General features: G+C 39.6%; 1 protein-coding gene across 4 annotated transcripts in view; it reads left to right on the forward strand.

Moving 5' to 3' along the window:
* Positions 1 to 20,880, forward strand: part of FMNL2 (formin like 2) — a 316,097-nt gene that overhangs the window by 237,057 nt on the left and 58,160 nt on the right. For all 4 annotated transcript variants that reach the window (XM_028830702.2, XM_028830704.2, XM_028830700.2 and 1 more), the window contains exons 7-9: positions 5,427 to 5,535; positions 8,902 to 8,978; positions 10,954 to 11,047. In XM_028830702.2, the coding sequence (XP_028686535.1) occupies positions 5,427 to 5,535; positions 8,902 to 8,978; positions 10,954 to 11,047 (280 nt within the window). The remainder of the gene's footprint in view (positions 1 to 5,426; positions 5,536 to 8,901; positions 8,979 to 10,953; positions 11,048 to 20,880) is intronic.

The following is a 20,880-nucleotide window of genomic DNA, read 5'->3' on the forward strand; positions in this document are numbered from 1 at the left end:
GCAGCTCACTGGGGGCCAGGAGTTCGCGACCAGCCTGGCCAACATGGTGAAACCCCATCTCTACTAAAACTACAAAAAAATTAGCTGGGCGTGGTGCACATGCCTGTAATCTCAGCTACTTGGAAGGCTGAGGCAGGAGAATTGGTTGAACCCAGGAGAAAGAGGTTGCAGTGAGCCAAGATCGCGTCATTGCGCTCCAGCTTGGGCAACAGAGTGAGACTCTGTCTCAAAAAAAAAAAAAAAAATTGTAAAATTGCTTAGTTTTTTGATGTCTACCACTCATACTAGCATTGACTTACAACTTTTTCTTTTATTAATATTTTATGTACGTATAACTATTGGTACCTGCTGAGATATGCATAACACTAATACAAGGGTTTGGAGTAATTTGTTTGGTTATGATCTTAAGTCAGTTTTGTAATCTATAATCTGCTTCTTTCTGCATTCGCAGAGCTTTGTGAATTCTAACTGGCAACTCTTCCAAGACAGAATCTCATCTTTGAATGCTAGGGTAACATTTAGAGTTTTAGTTCTGTGGAAAATTAGCAGGCAGCTCTGTAAGTTGATGTAGGAGAGGGCCTGGGAAATTTGGTGCTGTTAGTTTCCCTACAAAATCAGCCCTAGATATCCCTTCCCCATTGTATTTTTCTACAAATGGCAGGAGCTCCAAAAATTAGACTCAGCTATTTTCTGCCTCTGGGAAGACCTTCTTTTGTGTACAGGCATCCAGGGCCCCAAAGGCTCTGCTTGCCAGCCTGGGAGAAGAAAGGCTATCAGGATGGCATTTAGATAATCAGCCTCAGTGGTCCAGGAAGTGGGTCACAACTTCTCCATATTTCATTTCCTGTTTTTCTCTTTGGAATCTGAGGGAGTCCTCTCCAATCCTCACATCTCAGGGAACCTCCCCTAAGTCACCAGAGGGACCTGATTGTTCCGGCACCTTCTTAGCCCGGTTCCCATCAACTTGAAAGTTACGCTTCAGAATGAATAGGTTGGACAGGATATGGTCTCCAAATGTCTGTTATGGAAGGGGCTGGTGAAATGGTTGAATTAAGGCCCTCTGAAAATGTTCTCATCCATAAAAGTGATAAGAAAACTGGCAAAATTACTGGAATAAACTTTTTCAGAACTCTAGAAATTAAAGTCTTGCAGTAACCCAGGGAGCATCTATTCAAGAAAAGGGACTGATTCTCAGAGCAGGAAGGTTTGTGGCATTTTAACTTGTTCTTATTCCCATCCCTCCCTCTCCAGTTCCACAGTAGCCTTGAAAACCAGTAGCTGCAATCACAGTGAAAACCAGCAGCCTGGCAGCCTCTGGCAGGGGCAGGATGGAGTTGGAGTATCTTCAAAGCACCTCTCCCTCCTCCTCTTCTTCCTTCTCCTCTCCTGCCTCTCCCTCCTCTGAGATTTGAGAACTACTGGTGGAGTGGAGGGCCCAGGAGAGTACATTGCTGCTGAAACTGATGTCAAATTTCGGTTTAGGGAACATGCACCATTAGCTGTTGACAGAGTCTGGGATCACGCAAGATGTATTACATAGGACAGGACTAAATAAAGCTCATGTGCCCCAATTATCCATGGGAGTCCATGGAGAAACTGATGCTGCCTCTCACTGGAGCTTTTGAAGAGTACACAGTGAATTGGAGGGATACTCTCCAATTTGGCTCTGCTCAAATTATGTGAAGTTTCATAATAGCTTCAGGAAGAAAATATTATAGTAACCGGTTTCACTTTATGTACTTCTGTGACAGAACACATGCCAAGGGTGTTAGTTTACCACGGAGGTACTTATGCCTCCTACTGAGTCACTGGCTTAATCCCTGCAAAGCTCAGGCCGTTGTAGAAAGTTTATTCAAATAGGGAAACTAGGGTGATCAGTGTTTGGAAAACGAAGAAAGTTTAGCCTAGAGGGCTGTGGCAAAGGACCGGATGCAGGCTGCCTTATCCTCTCTTTCAAAGATAGTATATTGAATTGATTTATTTGTGTTAAGATGATTATGCAACAGCATCATGTACATACATTATTATATAGTTATAACTAGTTTCATTTGAGCAGTTTGAATGTTAATTGGTAACGGAATACTTCCGTGATTTTTTTTTTTAACCTTATTTAAGTGAATCAGTGTGACTCATATATTTAGTAGAGTTTTGGGGCACTAATCAGTTAGCCTCATCTTTTTTCCTGTGGAAACTGTTCATCACTGAATTCAGCCTTATTGACATCTAGGTAGACATTTGCAACACCAGATAGTAAGATTTTCAAAACTGAGTTTTTCTAATGATATTTAGTTCTTCAGTCCTGTGTATTGTGGGGGGGATTTGGCTTTATCACAGAAATCTGCAAATTTGCTTTATCGGGTAGATCAGGACCAGCTCTCCATCTAAAAAGGCCTTCTAGGAGACATCCTACAGGGTGATTGAGGAAGAACGTGATGATCCCCTTATCTAGTTAGCCCTCTCTCTTAAGGCAGACCTAAACCTAGACCATCTCAGTAATGTTTAGCATAAACAATAGGTACTTACTAAAGACAACTTTGGGGCTTAAAAGAGAGATTTGATTTGATTTCCTGTGGCTGGTGGCGAGAACCAGAGGCCATTTCCTCTAGATTGCTTACCTTGTCTAGGTGTTCTTGTTGTGGTAAAGTGGCCAATAACTTGTAAGTCCTAATTCTGTTGCTGTTTTAGGGTCAGTAAAGCCATCTCAGGGAAGTAGTTATTAGATAGTGTGAGCTTCTGCCGGACGCAGTGGCTCATGCTTGTAATCTCAGCACTTTGGGAAGCCAGGAATTCGATACCCACCTGGGCAACAGAGCAAGACCCTGTCTCTAAAAAAAAAAAAAAAAAATTTTTTTTTTTAAATTAGCTGGGCATTGTCTCTTGAGCCCAGGAATTTGAGGCTGCAGGGAGCTGTGATCATGCTACTGCACTTCAGTCTGGGTGACAGAGTGAGACCCTTGTCTCCAAAAAATACATGGTATCAACATCATGCATTGGAGCTGAATTCAAAACCTGTTTTTTATTTTTGTGTTTTTTGTTTTGTTTTGTTTTTTTAAAATAGTCATTTGCTCACATGGTAATTAAAGCAAAGAAACTAAATATCCAGTTACAAAAATCGTCAGATTCCATAAAATGTGTGTGATGAAGAATTGATTAATGTACATGCTAACCCATGGCATAGTCCCTAAAATCTAGTCTTGTATGTTTAAGATCATCCTAAGTTGAGTCCTTTGAAAGTTTATTTTCAGAGGAAAAGAATTATGACATTTCTCAGGGTGCGTTTATTTAATGAGAGGAAATCCTTTTTAAAATGTTTCGAAAATATAGAGCAAAATTTCCTATTAAGTCAAAAAACGTCCTCACTTTCTTAATAAGTGTGATATATAGAATAAAGATTTAAAAAGAGAAACTTGCTTACCAAGGTGTTGGCCACCGTATTCTATAAGAGATGCCTATATGCTGCTGTTTTTGACAAACTAAGACTTAATTCTCCATGGTGAAATAGTTATTCGGGGTGAGAAATGACACCTGTCTAGGACTGAAGCAGGAAACACTGCCAGAATGACAGGATGTGAACATTTGATCAGGAACTAGCCAGCACAGACAGCTGTAGGCGGTAGCTTTTCGCATGGTCACCCAGCAGATTGTTGATGAGTCAGGTTGATGATGAGCAACTGGTAGAAAGTGACTGTCCTAAATCGCAGTGAGGAGACTTGTGGTTTTGCCTGGTCTCATCTCATCTCTTATTTGCCATGTAGATGTAATGTCTCTGGGCTTCCGTTTTCTTAACTGTATCAAGAAAGGATTGGAGTAAATGATACCATGGCTCTTCAGCTGTCAGTGCTATGATTTTGTTGTTGCTGTTGTTGGCCATGATGGTGGTTTTTAAATTTATAATGTTATTTTTTAGACATACAAGTTCAGATACTACCTTTTATTACTACTCTGTTTTTATATAAACAAACAATTGGAGAAAATAATTTTTAAACCAAATACCATACATTTTAGAAAAAAGTTTAGCTCTATTGTTTTTGAGCATAGAATATAACTAATAAACAAGTTTCTCATTGTTTTTATTGACATTTATATATTGTGTATTTTCTAAAGTCCTTAAATGTTAATAAGTATGTATGTGATACGTCATATTAAATATATTTTAAATGTTGATCCAGAAAAATATATTTGAGATTAGCTATCTACTGCAACAAATAGAAGCCCTTTGTGTTAATATTCGGGAAGTAGAATATTATTCTAATTAATTTTGTTGCTTTCTACACTCCAGAAAATAATGACAGAGACATTTTGGCTTCTTAGAGACTGTTGCAATATAGATTAAGAACTGGATCAATAAATAAAAAGAAAGAATGTGCTACATTACACCTCTTAAGAAACACAAATAAGGCTGGGCGCGGTGGCTCACACCTGTAACCCCAGCACTTAGGGAGGCCAAGGTGGGTGGATCACGAGATCAAGAGATCGAGAGCATCCTGGCCAACATGGTGAAACCCCATCTCTACTAAAAATACAAAAATTAGCGGGGCATGGTGGCGCGCATCTGTAGTCCCAGCTACAGGGACTACAGAGGCTGAGGCAGGAGAATCGGTTGAACCCAGGAGGTAGAGGTTGCAGTGAGCTGAGATCGTGCCACTGCACGCCAGCCTGGTGACAGAGCGAGACTCTGTCTCCACAAAAAAAAAAGAAACAAACAAATAAATGTGTAAGGGTGGTCTACTTGCTGGAATAATGAAAATGTATTAATATTTCGAAGCGATGCAGAAATACGGCACTGTAGAGAATAACCTCTCCCATTTTCCGTAGAGACTGGTTTTCGTTAGTCAGTGTATCTTCTCGATCATTGCTGCATATGAATATTAAATTATATTGTTTTTTTGTAACAATTTAAATTACATTAATTGTTAAGTTACAAAAGGCAGTTGATTCCATTGAAATTACTCTTTTTAAAACTTAATCTTAGATTACTTTGTTTTATACTGGAAGCTATTGCTATCAACTAAAAATGAAAACTCGAATAAACAGTCATGTACTTAACAAGTGATTCCATTAAAGAAATATAAGACTGAGGTTAAAATAAAAACGATAGAGGAAGGGGAAGAACTTCAGATGTAGATTAAGAAGATGATATATGCTTGGGTCACAGTGGCTGTGTGGTTATTTTTTAAAGTTGTGCTAGTCTCTGAGACTTCCAAAAAGTGTGTTAACAAGCATACCCAAGATGGGCTTATGGCAGAGTGACACATTATAAAGCTGTATTTTAGAGGTTGAAATCAATCTTACCATTGCCATTTGGTGGTGGTTTTAACCTACAATCCTTGTTTTGGTACTGGTAAAGAGTAGTGTCTGTTAAGTGCATGTGCCTATGCTAAGAAAGTAACCTATTGTTTTATAGAAGTTTCTCTTTTTGTTTGTAGATATAATACCTTGCCAAGCAGAAGAACTCTGAAAAATTCAAGATTAGTGAGTAAGAAAGATGATGTACATGTCTGTATCATGTGTTTACGTGCCATCATGAATTATCAGGTATGTTGGAGCTTCTGGTTCTTTTTAAAAAAAACAAACCTGAATTAATCAGACTCAGAAATCACTGCTGAGTACAATGTACACTACTTGGGTGATGGGTAAAATAAAAGCCCAGACTTCATCATCATGCAATTTATCCATGTTACCAGAAGCTACTTGTACCCCTAAAGCTGTTGAAATTTTTTTAAAAAAGAAGAAAAACCAAACAACAAACAAAAACAGGCTCAGATTTTGTTCTCGTTGGTTTCTTTGTATTAATTCTATTTGAAGTAAATGCCAGGATTTAAAGAGATTCTATTAAAAAAGAAAGGCCTGGTTCATCCTAATGCTCAAGATTTAATTTATTGCCCTCATATTTTAATAAATATATATAATTTGCGATGTATTTAAAGGAAAGGTGTTTTCCTCCTGTAGTGATAAACTTACTAGATTGCTTGGTGAATGTTTGTGACCATTAAAGATTGAATAAGCTGCTGTTGCGGGTAATAATGAAACAACTCTAGAACACCAGGAGTGGATAGACACAGTGGTTCTCAAAGGTTTATGTGGCGAACAGGCGAGAAGTTACAATTATTGGCAGTTGGACTCAGTGGTTCCTAATCTTTATAAGAAGCACCTGCAAGATTGTTGAAAATACAGATTCTTCCTTTGGGTAATTGTGATGCAGGTTGACCCCACTAAGGTGCTGCGTTGAATTTAAGAAGGGAAACATGCATTTATTCTTTCAGTACTTTTGTGAGCTTTGCCAGACAGCCCCTGTTCAACATAGGCACTGAGAATATAGCACCGAATAAATTTGTAGCCCAAGGAACTCACTTTCCAGGGAGGGGAGACAGATGACCAACAAATAAATTGCTAAAATGTGTATGTTCCAGATAATAATGATGAAATGAAAGCTAATGCTTACATGGTACACTTTTCAGGTCTAGTGCTTTTAAACCTCTTAAGTCATGTAAATAGCCCTGTGAGATCAATAATATTTTTCTCCACATTTTACTGATGAAGCTGGGACACAGAGAAGTTTAGTAATTTGCCTAAAGTCACATAGCTAGTAAGTAGTGGGGTCAGGATTTGGACCCAGGAAGGCTTTGAACCCAGAGAACCATTACTAAGTACTGTAGAAAAAATAGGAAATAGGAACTGCTGAAAATGTGTGTGAGTTTTAAATAGGCCAGCCAGGGAAGGGTCACTGAGAGGGTAATATCTAGTAAAACTTGAATGAGGGAGCAAAGGGAGGGATATTAGGGAAAGAAGATTCTAGGCAGAGAGAAGGGCAAGTGCAGAGACACAGAGGCAGGAATGTCTGGTTTGCCCAAGTCACAGAAAGGAGGCTTGGCAGGATCAGAATGAGTAAGAGGGAGAACAATAGAAGATGTAGTCAGGTGTCATCTGTTTGATTATGTAGAACTTTAAAGGCCGCTGAGAGGACATTGACTTCACTATGAGAGGAAAGCTGTTGAATGGTTATAAGGGCATAATCTGACACTTGCATTTAACATGAGACCACTCTGGCTTCTGTGTTTAGATTTGACTCTGGCCAGGCAAAGGCAAGAGGGAGTAGACCATTTAGGAGGCCCTTAGCAGTCATTTAGGTGAGCTTTGATGGTCATATGGACTAGGATCATAGGAGTGGAGATGATGAGAGGTGATCTGATTCTGGTTTTATTTTGATGCTAAAGGCAATAGCATTAGGTATGAGGGAGAAGGCGAGGAGTAGAGGCTGGTACCAGGGCTTTTGTCTTGGGCACCTGTGAGATAGAGTTGCCATCTAAAAGATGGGAAGACTGCAGGATAGACAGATTTGAGGGAGATCATTAGGAATTCTGTTTCGGGGATTTTAACTTTGAGATGCCCGTTAGACATTCAAATAGTGATCTTAGGTGGGTGGTTGGATATGCCAGTCTGGATTTCAAGGCAGTGGTCTGGGCTGGAGATAGTAATTAGCATACAAATGGCATAGGAAGCCAGGAGGGTGAATGAGATCAGTAGGGGTAGACTGAGAAGTAAAGAAGTCCAAAATATGAACTCTGGGACTCTCTGTTTAAGTGTCAGAGAGATGAAGAAAAGCTGGCTAGAGAGCCTGAAAAATAGCCAAGGAGTTAGGAGCCAAGTGAAGGACGTGTTTCAAGGAGAAGGGAGTATTCAGCTCTGTTAGATGCTACTAAGTCAAGTAAAATGTGGAGTGAGGATTGGCCATTGGCTTCAGCAAAGTGCAGGTCTTTGGTGATCTCGGCAGACAGTTCATTGGGATGGTGGGGGTGAAATGCTTGATTGGAGTGGTTTCAAGAATGAGCAGGAAGTGAGGATTTATACTGAGTGTCTGGAGGAGTTTTGCTGTAAAGGATAGCAGAGAAATGAGAGGCAGTGGCTGAACACAGGCTGTGGTATCAAGAGAGGTTTTTATTGTTGCTTAAGAGAATTTGCATCATGTTTTTATGCTAATGGCAATGAGTCCATAGAGAGGGAAAACTGAGGAGGAATGGAGGAATTTCTGGAACATACCATGTTCGTGAGCAGATGAGAGGGAATGGGATAGAGGAAGGACTCATGGGAAGGGTTGGCCTTAGTTTGGAGCACAGAAGAGTTCCTCTTTAATAGGAGGTGAGGAGGTAAGCCACAGATCTGTGTGGGTAGATTGATGTGGTATAGGAGCTTCTAGATGTTTTTTCTGATTGCTTGTATTTTCTTAGTATAAGAGGAAATAAGATCATGCGCTGAGAGTAAGTTTTGAGGAGAAAGAATATAGTTGACCCTTGAATTTGTGGGGTCTGAGGGGCACTGATCCCTGGTGTAGTCAAAACTGTATATAACTGGAGGCCTCACTGATAGCATAAATAGTCTGTTAACATACATTTTGTATGTTATATCTATTGTATACTGTGGAGTCACCCTGGAAGCTTAAAAAACTCAGGTGCCAGCTCCCTGTAATTGAAATTTGGAGTGTTTTGTTTAGTCTTCCAGGTGAGTTTAAGGAGCAGCCAAGGTTAAGAATCACTGGGCTAGAGCCTTTTCATAATTTTAATAAAGAGAAACATGTAGATCATTCATAAAGAATGGGAAGGTGATCTTTTGATAATAACATCATTGCTGAAATTTTTTTTTTTTTTTGGGGGGGGGAGAGAAATGGGTCTGGTTGTCCTGGCTCAAGCTGGGACTAGAGGCACAAATCATTGCATCTGGCATTCTTGAAATTTTTAATAGAGAAATATGCTTTGACCGTGATGTACTAGAGACATAAGTGCATTTATGGTTGTGTAAGTTTCATTAAGTAGATACTTTGGGTTTTTGGTTTTAAATCAATACTGACACTTCCCTAACTTGTCTCCCAATGCTTTGTGTTTCTTTTTTTTTCCATGTTAATTTTAGTATGGTTTCAACATGGTCATGTCTCATCCACACGCTGTCAATGAGATTGCACTAAGCTTGAACAACAAGAATCCCAGGTAAGCTTCTTTTGTAGTATGCAAGTCTAAATCTATCTAGGGAAAACAGAGAGCTGGTCAACACTTAACCAAGTTTGACTTTGGAAACTTTCAAATGTTAATCTCTGAAATAAGATTGGCTATAAACTCTTTGGCTGTGTAGAATTTTTCCTTTGAGCCAAGTTACATTCTTACATGGGCCAGAGTTGAGCAACTGGTGACAATTCTAGCCCTCCACCGTTCTCCTCAAGCTTTTGTTCTTTTGAGGCCTGATTCCCAGCATCCTTGCTGCTAAATTTGGAGAGGATCAGGTTGCCAGGACTTGGGGGCCAGGAGAGTCTTGATAAAGATTTACCTACATCAGTTACTGCTGAAAGCTAGCTAAAACCGTCATCCTTTGTCTACACTTCGCTTGGTAACTTTACCAATGTAGCTTTAATTACTGAACAAAAATAGAAAAATAATTGTAGTGGCCAGCCACAGTGGCTCATACCTGTAGTCTCAGCACTTTGGGAGGTTGAGGCAGGCGGATCACCTGAGGTCAGGAGTTGGAGACCAGCCTGGCTAATGTGGTGAAACCCCATCTCTACTAAAAATACAAAAAATTAGCCGGGCATGGTGGCGCATGCCTGTAATCTCAGCTACTCAGGAGGCTGAGGCAGGAGAATGGCTTGAACCCGGGAGGTGGAGGTTGCAGTTAGCTGAGATCATGCCACTGCACTCCGGCCTGGGCAACAGGGCAAGACTGTCTCAAAATAAATACATAAATAAATAAAATTGTACATGCAGATTTCCGTTCATATTCACCACCTGTAAAGGCTAGCAGCAGATATAATTCACATCACACATTAGCCCTAAAACCCAGTCTTCATCAGTTTTAGTTATTTTAATGTGCCTTCCATTCTGGTGAAGTATTCTGTACTTCAAATGTGCAATTCCCTTTCATCCAATACCTCTCTGTAGACAGAATATCTGAAAACTGTTAATCCAAAAATCTGTTGATAAATTAGCCATTTCTCATTTGGAAAATGCACTGCAAACTATAAAGTCCTCTTTACTGAATATTATTCTTTCAAACTTCCCCTGATTAAACCTTTTACGACTTTACGATTCTTTCCTTCATTTACTAGAATCCTAAGTAGCCATGCTTCTGTGTCTCTGCCATCTACTACAGGGAAGACATTATTTTTTAAAAGACAATTGACATTGTGGAATATCAGAACAGTCTTTGTTTAGAGATTGGTGATAGTTGTTATTCCAGAAAAAAAAATGAAATACTTAAGTGGTCTTATGATTGAAGAAACAATGCTGTTTCTTTCTTGACATTGAATTTGAAAACTTAGAGTGTATCTCTATGTTCTCCTTCCAAAAATATTTCAGATGGAGTTTTGTTTTCTTGAGTCAAAGAAAATATTCTTGTGTTAGTAAAGCTGTAATCCAGCTCCTTCCAGATCTCCTGCATAGGAAGAAGAAAGGACAGAAACTTTTAGTTTCATGGGAGATTTATGGATCCATTCCTGAATGAGCAGATTTGAAATGTAGAACATGAATTTCAGTTGATTTTGAACTTTTTTTTTTTGCAACTGTTCTACCACTGTCTCTAAAATCAGAGAAAATACTTAATCAATAGTTTGTTTTTCAGCATATTCCCATTCCCTTTGTTTTTAGTGTACCAGTAAACCTTTTTCACCTATATTGTACTGAGTCACCTGATGATAGGTCTAAGAGATTAGTCTTCTCAGAACTAGTTTTCATTAGTGAGTAATTTGTAGTTTTGGTAAACGTGCCTTCCAAATTTGCTATCTTAGACAAATCACATATTTAGAAGTCAGTAAAGGTTTAAAAATGGACTTTGATTAAACTGTACCTTAGTAAAGTTTTTTAAAAATGTAAGGGCAAATGTTTTATTCTCACGTATCTTGGAAGGGAGGAACAGCTGACTCATCATGCCATTTTCACTGATTTGTGTTTTTCTTCTTTCTTCTTGTTTTGGCAGAACAAAAGCCCTTGTCTTAGAACTGTTGGCAGCCGTTTGTCTTGTCAGAGGCGGGCATGAAATCATTTTATCAGCATTTGATAACTTTAAAGAGGTAGGCTACACTGCAGTTTTCACAAGAATACTCACACATCTTACATTTGGGCATCTTTGAACAGAATTATTTACCTCTTCATTTATTCTAGGACCTAAGGAATGTAATAGTTAATTTCTAAGATGTCACTGAGAGGAGTGTAATGAACTTGGTCTAAATTTGTATTTTATTTCCAGGATAAGTTAAAAATAATTGCAGTACTCTTTTTTTAAATTTTTTTTTTATTGGTTTTAGAGAACATGGAATAATCCAGTTTGAAAACCAGTTTTGTTACGTGTATGTGGTTTTCATTAGGGTTGATATTGACACTTGATCATCTACCATATGCAAATTTTATGAATTCTTTCATCATAGTTACTTTCCTAAAGTCATATTTTTGCTGGATGCTATGAAAAACCTGGCAAATACTGGCACTGATTTTTGGGGATGTGTAAACTTAAGTGGTCTTGTCACAGATAAACAATAATGCAACAGATGAGCATGGTTGAAAACGGAGACTGTCTGACCACAAAAAAGGAGGGATTACACATAGATAATATGACACTGAGGATCCTGCCCCAATGTATCAAAACATCACCACCTAGATAGTAGCTGCTTTCCCATAGGGGTAGTGGGCAGTGTTGTAGGACCAAGAATAGTGCCTGTTTGTTCCCCTGGTATATGCCTGACCTCAGAGGCTACTTTGAGGTGAGAAATTACAAAGTAGTCTTTAGAGAACACTTGGAACCCCAGGTTACAATAGGACCCTTCGCCAAGTTGTGCATTATTCTAGCAGTCCCGTTTGATTCCAAATGCTTTTGGATTAAGACCCAAGCTGGATTGAAATCCAGGTCACAGAGGGACTGTTTTCTCTCCTCTTTCCTGAAAGGTTCTGGACTAGAAACCCTGATAGTATTTATTGAGAACCTACTATATGCTGGGGCTGTACCAGCTACATGCATGGCATCATTTGGTTCTATAAGAACATCTTTGAGACAAGTATTAATATCTTGATTTTAGAGAAATTCAAATACATGGTTTACCTATGGTCACATAGATAGATAAGTGATAGAGCCAGGAACAGGACTTGGTGCTCCTGAACCTGAACTTCCTTGAAATGTGATGAAGTTGTGGCCTTATTGTGTGTGAATATCTTGAAAGAAATACTGAATGAGACAGGACTTCGGAGCTATTTCCCCTGCCTCCTACCTCTTTAATTGGACTCACTACCCAGCTGCCAAATGTTCTAGACACTGGCCTGTGATCCTCTGCATAGGCTGGGAAGGTTCAAAGATGTGAACAGGGCAGACGCTTCTCTTGCTCCTTTATTTTTATTATTATTATTTTTTTGCCTCCTTTGCCTTTGCCTCCCTACCCCTAGTCCATTCTTTAAGATTTTGATATTATCCATTTTGTAAATGCCAACTGTGGAGAGAACCAAATATTATCTTTTTTTTTCTTTCTTTCTATTGAGCCCCAGAGATAGTGAAGAAATATCCAGGTTCTAAGAGAATGAAGAAGAATAATAGTGAATCTTTAAATTCATAATCTGGCTTCCAAGACAAATAGACTTTAGAGACAAGAATGTATGAATGCTTGTCTGTGAATGTTTTTATATATCATGTGTAAATATATAAATTTTACATTTATAAATAAGGAAGTATGTTTGGGTGGATGGATTTAATATGAAAGAGAAACAGTATGTGCTGCTCACATAACGCCCAAATCTTTATCATTAGGTCATATTTGAAAATATTGCATGCTGAGTACTTTTCACACTGGAAACATTTACTATATACTTATCAGTGGCCCTTGTTATAATGACTCATATTATAACAAGAATCTGATTATACTGCAGGTCAAATTATATCCTAAAGATGTATTTGTATAGAACAAGAATAAAAGCCAGGAATTCATGAGATGAATGATAATATTTTTTTCTCCTAGGTAAGATAGAGTACCTTTCTTATGCATAGTAGGCCCACGGATACTTGCAGAATTGAGTTTTAACTCTTTGGTGTCAGACTTACATATGGTTTAGCTCTTTAGGGTGTAGTATGTTCTTAATTGAAGAAAAATGTAGTCCTAAGTCTAATAGCTGGATAATAGTAATGAGAACCAAATTACTTTTGATGTTGAATTTTTTAGAGCTTTAACCAAAACTGGCCTCATTTCTGTAATTAATTAGGCGTGATGGTAGGTCTTCAGGTACTGTTTCTCCTTGGCATAGGCATTTGCCTCTGAGAGAAGGTGACAGCAGTGGGCTAGGGGAGGTCCTCAAATGCTGGTGGGACCCCCACCCCTGCTGGTGTCTAGGCGCTTGCCATCCTCACAAGAATGAATTCAAGTTATGAGTTAGAAAATAGTGAAAGTGCAGAGATTTCTTGCAAAGCAAAAAGGACACACTTAAGAAAGGGGAGTGTGGGCATCCTTGGGAGAGTCACACAAGGTGGTTGGGACTGCTGCCTTTATGGATTTCTTTAACCAAGGGATGGCGTGTTCATGGAGATTCCTGGAAGAAGGGGGAGATTTCTTGGAACATGGTGCTACCCATTTTGACCGCAAATAAGGGTGTTCCTGGAACTGTCATGGCGCTGGTGGGTGTATGATTGAACATGTGAATGAGCACAGAATAAGGTCCTAGGAGAAACCTAGATCAAATCCAGCACCATGTTGGACCCAGTTTGTCTTCGCCAGCTTCGCCCACACCCTATTTTTCAGGGCCTTATCAGCCCCTAGCTTCTGCAGCTATTTCAGCAGTTTCCTCTTGCTTAGTCATGTGAAACTGCTGCCTAGAAATTTTTATTCTGCTGCAGCCATCCTGCATTATTCTTGTCTCCAAACCATATAGACAGACCAAGCAAATGGATTATTATCCTAATAGCCATGGGAATGAAGACAAGGAGGCAATATGCCCCCGACAAACTTAGTTGTTATAGATAGGCCAGAAGAGCCTCAACTTACTTATCCAATCCCGAGGTACAAAAGGTGTTATTCTGTGTTGATCTTGTTTTCTAAAACCTGCAATGCCACTCACAGCTCAAAGTCTCTTAAATCCTTTTCTCTTTTTCTCCCATCTTTGTGTGAGTGAATTTTTTTTAAAAAAACACATCATAGTAAAGTGAATTCTTTAACCTCTTTTGCCAAAATGTCATTGGAATCTTCCGGTTTTATAATAATATTCATTATTATATTCTGCCGTGCCTGTGCACATAGGGTTTTGATCAGTGAATAATTCCTTTGGAGCCACCCGTGGCAGAGAGAGCACCATACCGGGATACCAGGGAGGGGAGAACCAAGGAAGAGTCTTTGCCTTCAAGAAGATTGTTTTTAAAGCTTTTTATCTTTTTTTAGTAAGTTGGGATCCCATTCATCTCCCGACGAAGGATGAAAGGATTATCTTTGTTTTTATTGGCAGGAATGAGGGGTGGAATAGGGGAGTTCAACATCTATTTTTTGCAAATAAAGTAATATGCTTTAGAGTAGCCAGACCCTTTGGGCTTTGATCACTGTGAGAGCATAGCCAAGCGTACTAACACAATATGGCACCAGATGCTAGAAAGAAATTTAAAAGGCCATTTATCTTAAGTAGTTTATGTAGCAGGATTTTTCCCCTTCTACCTCTTGAGCCAACAAATCCGTTCTGTCTAATTTGACCACCACTAATTAATTAGTTCAGATGTAAATTAAAGAAAGTTATTATTTAGCTGTTGAAAGATTTTTATGTATGATTACATCATTTTCTCATGTTTTCATGAACATTTAGAATCCCAATCTAATATTTTTTTTCCCTAAAAAATCTTGCTACAAATCTTGTAATAGCTGAAGTGCGTGTTTTAGGAAGACAGGGAGCACCTTTAGTTTAATGGTATGTGATGGTGGCAAGAATGTTAACCCAAAGCTTTGCTTATGGTGGCGGTGGGATTGGGGTCTAAGCCTGATGACACTGAGCAAACACATACATTGCCTCAATGTATATGATGATAAATGAGTTTTAATTATATGAATACAGATAGTAAGCTTATACTGTGCATGGTTTGTGACATGCCTGAAAATATGAGTATATTGAGTAGATGAAGAATAAATCATTCATAGTCAACAGTTGTGCTCCTTGAATTCTTTTTTCTTTAAAAAACAAATTTTTCAGGGGATTAACACATCTGGTTTTGTGTTGAAACATCTCTTAACGAAAATTTATGGTCTTGAAATAAGGACTAGGGTGAGAACAAGGAGTCATCTGTTTTTTCTTACTGGCTAATTTATTAATAGCCACATGGAAGGACATATGACCATCTTCCCTAAATTGATTCTTTCTTAGTTGTATGGCAGTGTATATTTTTGAGCCCCGAGACTACCAAACAGAAAAAAATACATTTGGAAGTAAATGGCACCCTTTGGATATTTATATTAGTTCAGGGTCTTCTTTGCAAGAAGCAGAAACTGACGCTAACACATAGAGGAAAGGGTTGATCGAAAAGATGTTGAGAAAAGCACAGACTTGACAAGGAGCCTGGAGAACTGGGCTTGGAAAATGGGCAGGCATTCCTAAAACGTGGCTACACTCTGCTCTGCCTTTGAAGCTGCGCCACCAGAAATACCATTTGGGGTTCTGGTCATGCTTTTTTCTTCTCTTCCAAATGACATGGACCATAGCTAGCAATCTGCTGGTTCACAAAACTATGTCTACTGGTTAAGGACCTCAACCAGTCCCCACTTCAGATTTCTAAACACCGCACTTCATCTCATTTCCAAGGGGAACCTTGAAGTCTTCAACCTAGCTGTTGCTCTCAACTTTTTCTTAGTCTTTCTACTTTTTCCATTATATTCTTTGATATATTTGAGAAAATGGCTTGCTTTTAAAAAGTGTCTCCAAAGGTTTGGCAAAAATATGCTTCCTTTTGAAGTCAAAGAGGAAAAGTACTGAGGTCCTGTAGACTCTACAGTGGAACAGCCACTATGACATGAGTAATAAAATCCTCTGAGGGCTTTGAGGCACCAGCTCTCCCAGGCTGCTGGGAGGTGCACCTGGAATTCATCAGGATTTCAGATCGATTATAATTACGTTCTCATCTGCTTCTGTAATGACAGCATCTGGCTTTAGCAAGAAAGCCTGAGTTTGGTTATTAAAGGTTCAGCTCCCTCCTACTTTTGACCTTCCCGTACGGAAAGATGGAGCCTTGTTGAATGAGTCACTCAAGGCCACCAGCACTCTTGTGCACAGCACTCTTGGCAGTGGTTGTTCTTTTTTCCGCCTGTTGCTAGAAGGCTTCCTAAGAAAGCTGATGTGTGGTTTAGCTACTGGGCATCTGAAGGCACTTGTGCTACACATTATTAAGTTGATTTAAGAAAGCCTGTCAAGTTTTATTTATAGTAGACTAAACTGGGCAGGAAGGAGAGTGAAGATTTTGGTGTGCTTCCAGCATCCCTCTGAGTTTAATCCCATCTAATCTAACCTCTCAAGCATTTGAGGGTATAGGATTGTAAATCTAGCATGAGACCATGCTATCCATCCAGATAACTTCCTAAGTGGTAAAGTAAGGGCACTTACATTTTTCAGTCTCTCATTGAACTATAAGCAATGTATTCTTTCAACTATGGGAGCCACAGCCCTAGAACGTGTATGTATTTCGCAGTATCAGGCCAGAATTACATTGATCTAATTCACCAAGATACTTCTTTTCTGGTCCTCCTTCTTAGCATTAGGAAGTAAAGTCTTAGTCTTATGTGGTGTTAATGCTGCTGAGTAATTTTTTTTTGTCTGTTCATCAACTGTTGCAATTATTTGCTGTGGATACGAAAGTACCCCACACTTCATTTCATTAGGCTCCTGGCTTCTGTGGGTCAGGAATGCAAGCTGGCATGGCAGGGATTGTCTCTTCTTTGTTGTGTCTGAGGCCTCATCAGGGAAGATCTGATTGACTGGGGATGCCAGTCCATCTGGAGGCTCTTTCACCCACATATCTAGTTTTTGAGCTATAATACCTCTCAAGGGCTGGGCCCAGCTGGGACTATCAGCCAGAGAACCTCCATGTAGAACTCCACATGGCTTGGGTTTTTCACAGCATAGCATCTGGCTTCTGAGAGGGAGTGCCCCAGGAAGGAGCATCTGAAGAACCACCATTCAAAGAGCCAGAGGCTGCTGTGTGTCTTCTGAACTGGTCTTAGAAACCGTACAGTGTCACTTCTGCCATGTTATCTTGGTTCCGAGTGAGGCCCTGAGCCCAACTCGGATGCAAGGGGAAGGCAGTAGCTTCTCTTCTTGATGATTGGAGCATCGGCTTACTGTGCAGAACATGTGGGCTGGGAGAGAGGGCGGTGGGCTCATACCGTCATAGTCTGTATACCTCATTAAGTCTCATCCCTCAGTAATTGAGATTTACCAAAATGTTTATTGTTATTCCTCTTTCCTTTTCTCCCTCTTCTTTACTCAATCTAATACTTGGTTTTTCCTTTTGACTGAAAACTTGATAAACTTTTTGATTGGAAATAAAAAAGATAGTTATTAATTCTTTCATGTGAATCCACTATGGGCAAATGATATTGTGAGAGCCTTCCCTAGAGAAAGGAGCCATTTTCATAGGATGTCCAAGTCTATTTTCTGGTAATGAACTAGTTATTTCTTTACCATTAGTGTCTTTAACATCTGGTTAAGGGAGTGAAGGCTGGTATCTTCCTGATCGTTAAGGGACGAGTCATAATAACTTACTGAAAAAAATGTGAGTGCCCTTTATGTGTCAGAAACATTGATAAATAGTGGAATATGAAAATGAATCAGACATGTGCCCTACCTTTAAAAGAGAGCCTCCCAGGCTAGTTGAGGAAGCAGATAAATACTTCGACAGTTGTAATACCAGGCTTTATAGAGGTAATTGCAGGATGCTCTGCAAAGAAGAGGAATAGCTGGCCAAGACAAAGTAGGGCTGGAGGCAGATGGGGAAGGAGCTCTCAGGGAGGCTCCTTCTAGGAGGGTGCCTGAGCAGAGTTTAGGGTGAACAAGGTTAACCAGGTATATTCCTTTCCCGTTGCTGCTGTAACAAATGACTACAAACTTAGTGGCTTAAAACAACACCAGTTTATTATTCTACAGTTCTGTAGACCAGAAGAATAAAATGAGTCTATAGGGTGGTAACCTCTGACAGCTCCTGGAGAGATTTCATTTCCTTGGCCTTGTCAGCTTCTAGAGGCCACTTAGATTCTTTGGCTTCCAGCCCCTTCCTCCAGCTTTAAAGCCAATAGCATAGCATCTTGACTCTGTGTCTCTGCTTCTATTGACACATTGTCTTTTCTCTCTGACTTCTCTGTCCTTCTTCCTTTAAGGACCCTTGTGATGACACTGGGCCCATCCATAATAATCTAAGACAATCTCCCTTCCTGAAGTCCCTTAATTTGATCATACCTTTGCAGATATCATCATACCTTTGCAGGTATGATCAAATTAAGGAACTTCAGATGGAGAGATTATCTTTTTACTGTGTAAGGCAACATAGTCAACGGGATCAGGAATCCCGTTGAAGGTAGTGTTTTAATAAAGCTTTAAGGACTTTAGTTTGCCCTGCATCTCCAGTTTTAAAGGCATTAGGGCATGGGAAGGTAAAAATTGGGACAGGAAATTAAAGGCAGATCAGAAAAGGCCTCCTTGCTTATCCCAGGCTCTTCATAGTGCCACACAGCCTAAAAGGAGCAAATATACTCCCCAGTCACACTGGCGGTTTAGATTGACTCTGTTAATCAAGAATGTGCTCTTATGTTTTGCTCTGAAAGTCAATTATCAGTGGGCACAGCATGCGGTTGCTTTGATAGAGCAGGGTGTGTTTGGGGTCTGAGATTTGTTTCAGAAATCTTACCATTCATATTTCTCATTCCTTGGGCCCCTTTCTCCACCGAGAGTCATCTGCTTCATCAGCTGCCGTATTCATTCACTTACCACGTCTTCAGGACTGCCCTTTTTTGGTGGTCCTGGAGGAGCTTAAAAAAAAAAAAGAAGTACAGCAGGATAACAGTGCCCAGAGCCAGACCAGATTGTCACATTATCTGTTGTGCAAATGTAGAGATGCTTTGCTTCACAACTTGACTTTAATTAGACCTCTTCTGCTCCACACATGCCTGAGTACAATTTTATACAATAGGGAGCCTCATCCTCTATTTGAAATGTAGCAGCCACTTAAAAAAAAAAAACCAGGGTGTTAAGGTGTTGCTGCCATGTTATTTTTATTCATATAAAAATGCGGCTTCTAAAATGCATGCCCTTTGCCAACTGTAAAAGTTGGCATATGTGTCCTTATTTCATATTCTTGGAAGATAACAAGGAGAACCCCAAGAGAAAGCAGTGAGAGCTGAGTGTTATTTTAAAGCCTGCAGAACCAGAGACAGAGACTGGCACTGTTCCCTAAACCTGAGCTTTCACTTGGGAAGTACTTTTTTGACATTTTGATATCGTCTGGTTTAAGGTACATAAGGACAATATGAAGCACTCTGCTATGAGCTGATCAGAAAATCGGAGTCAAAACTATGACAGCTTTGGCAATATCGACGACTCTAAAAAGCATTCGAATGGAAGTTTTCAGTCTCCAGGCAGGATTTGGTTGCCATTCTGGCATTTATTTCGTGAAAAGCCTATTTTTGGATCTTCTTGGTTTGCTCTTCCTGTGTTAAACGAGCTACTTCCCTGCTCTTTCACTCCCTCACTCCACCCTGACTTTTGCATACTAAGGATACTTAAAAAAAAGGAAAAGTATTCCATATGTCTAGCTGCCTTTTTTTTTTTTTTTTTGAGACAGGGTCTTGCTCTTTCATCCAGGTTGGAGTTTGATGGTGCTATCACAGCTCACTGTAGCCTGGACCTCCTGGGCTCAAGTGATCCTCCCACTTCAGCCTCCTGAGTAGCTGGGACCATAGGCGTGTACCACGACATCTGGCTTTTTATACATTGCTATGTTGCCCGGCTCATTTCAAACTCCTGGCCTTAAGTAATCCTCCTACCTTGACCTCTCAAAGTTCTAGGATTACAAGTACAAGCCACTGTGTCTGGCCTTCTAGCTGCTTTTTAAAGTAGTTTTATATTAAGTAAAAATAAAAATTATTGTTTTTAATCTGTCAAGGAATTCTGAATTATAGCAAAATTATTTTTTGCTATATGACTGCAAAATTATTTTTGCAGTCATTTAGTCCAGTGCTAAGCCCTAGACACAGGGTTATATTAACCATCTTATTAAATAAGCATGTATGGCTCACGCCTGTAATCCCAGCACTTTGGGAGGCCGAGGTGGGCGGATCACCTGAAGTCAGGAGTTTGAGACCAGCCTGGCCAAGATGGTGAAACCCTGTTTCTACTAAAAATACAAAAAATTAGCCGGGTGGCACGTGCCTGTAGTCCCAGCTCCTCGGGAGGCTGAGGCAGGAGAATCGCTTGAACCTGAGAGGTGGAGGTTGCAGTGAGTTAAGAGTGCACCACTGCACTCCAGCCTGGGTGACAGAGTAAGACTCTGTCTTAAAAAAACAAAACAAAACAAAACATGTAGGTTCAACTATAGCTGTTCAAATAGTTATGAAGTGCTGGATATATTAACTAGGAAGAAGTATAAGATAAATCATATATAAATAATATATATGTGTATGTATATCTGTGTATGCATGCATGTCTGTATATTTGTATATGTATATTAAATATATGTGTGTGTATAATAGGAGTAAGTGTAAAGATTTATGTGTGCATAGTAATAAGCCCTAAAAAGAAGCAAATGAGAGGATTTGGAGTGGCACTGGGACAACTCGTGTGTGTGTATTTATTTCTGTTGCTTGGACTATTTGGTAAGTAATAATCCCTCACATGGCTAGACTATCCCTCTTGTGCAGGG

This window comes from Macaca mulatta, chromosome 12, assembly GCF_049350105.2.
Source record: "Macaca mulatta isolate MMU2019108-1 chromosome 12, T2T-MMU8v2.0, whole genome shotgun sequence".
Lineage (NCBI taxonomy): Eukaryota > Metazoa > Chordata > Mammalia > Primates > Cercopithecidae > Macaca > Macaca mulatta.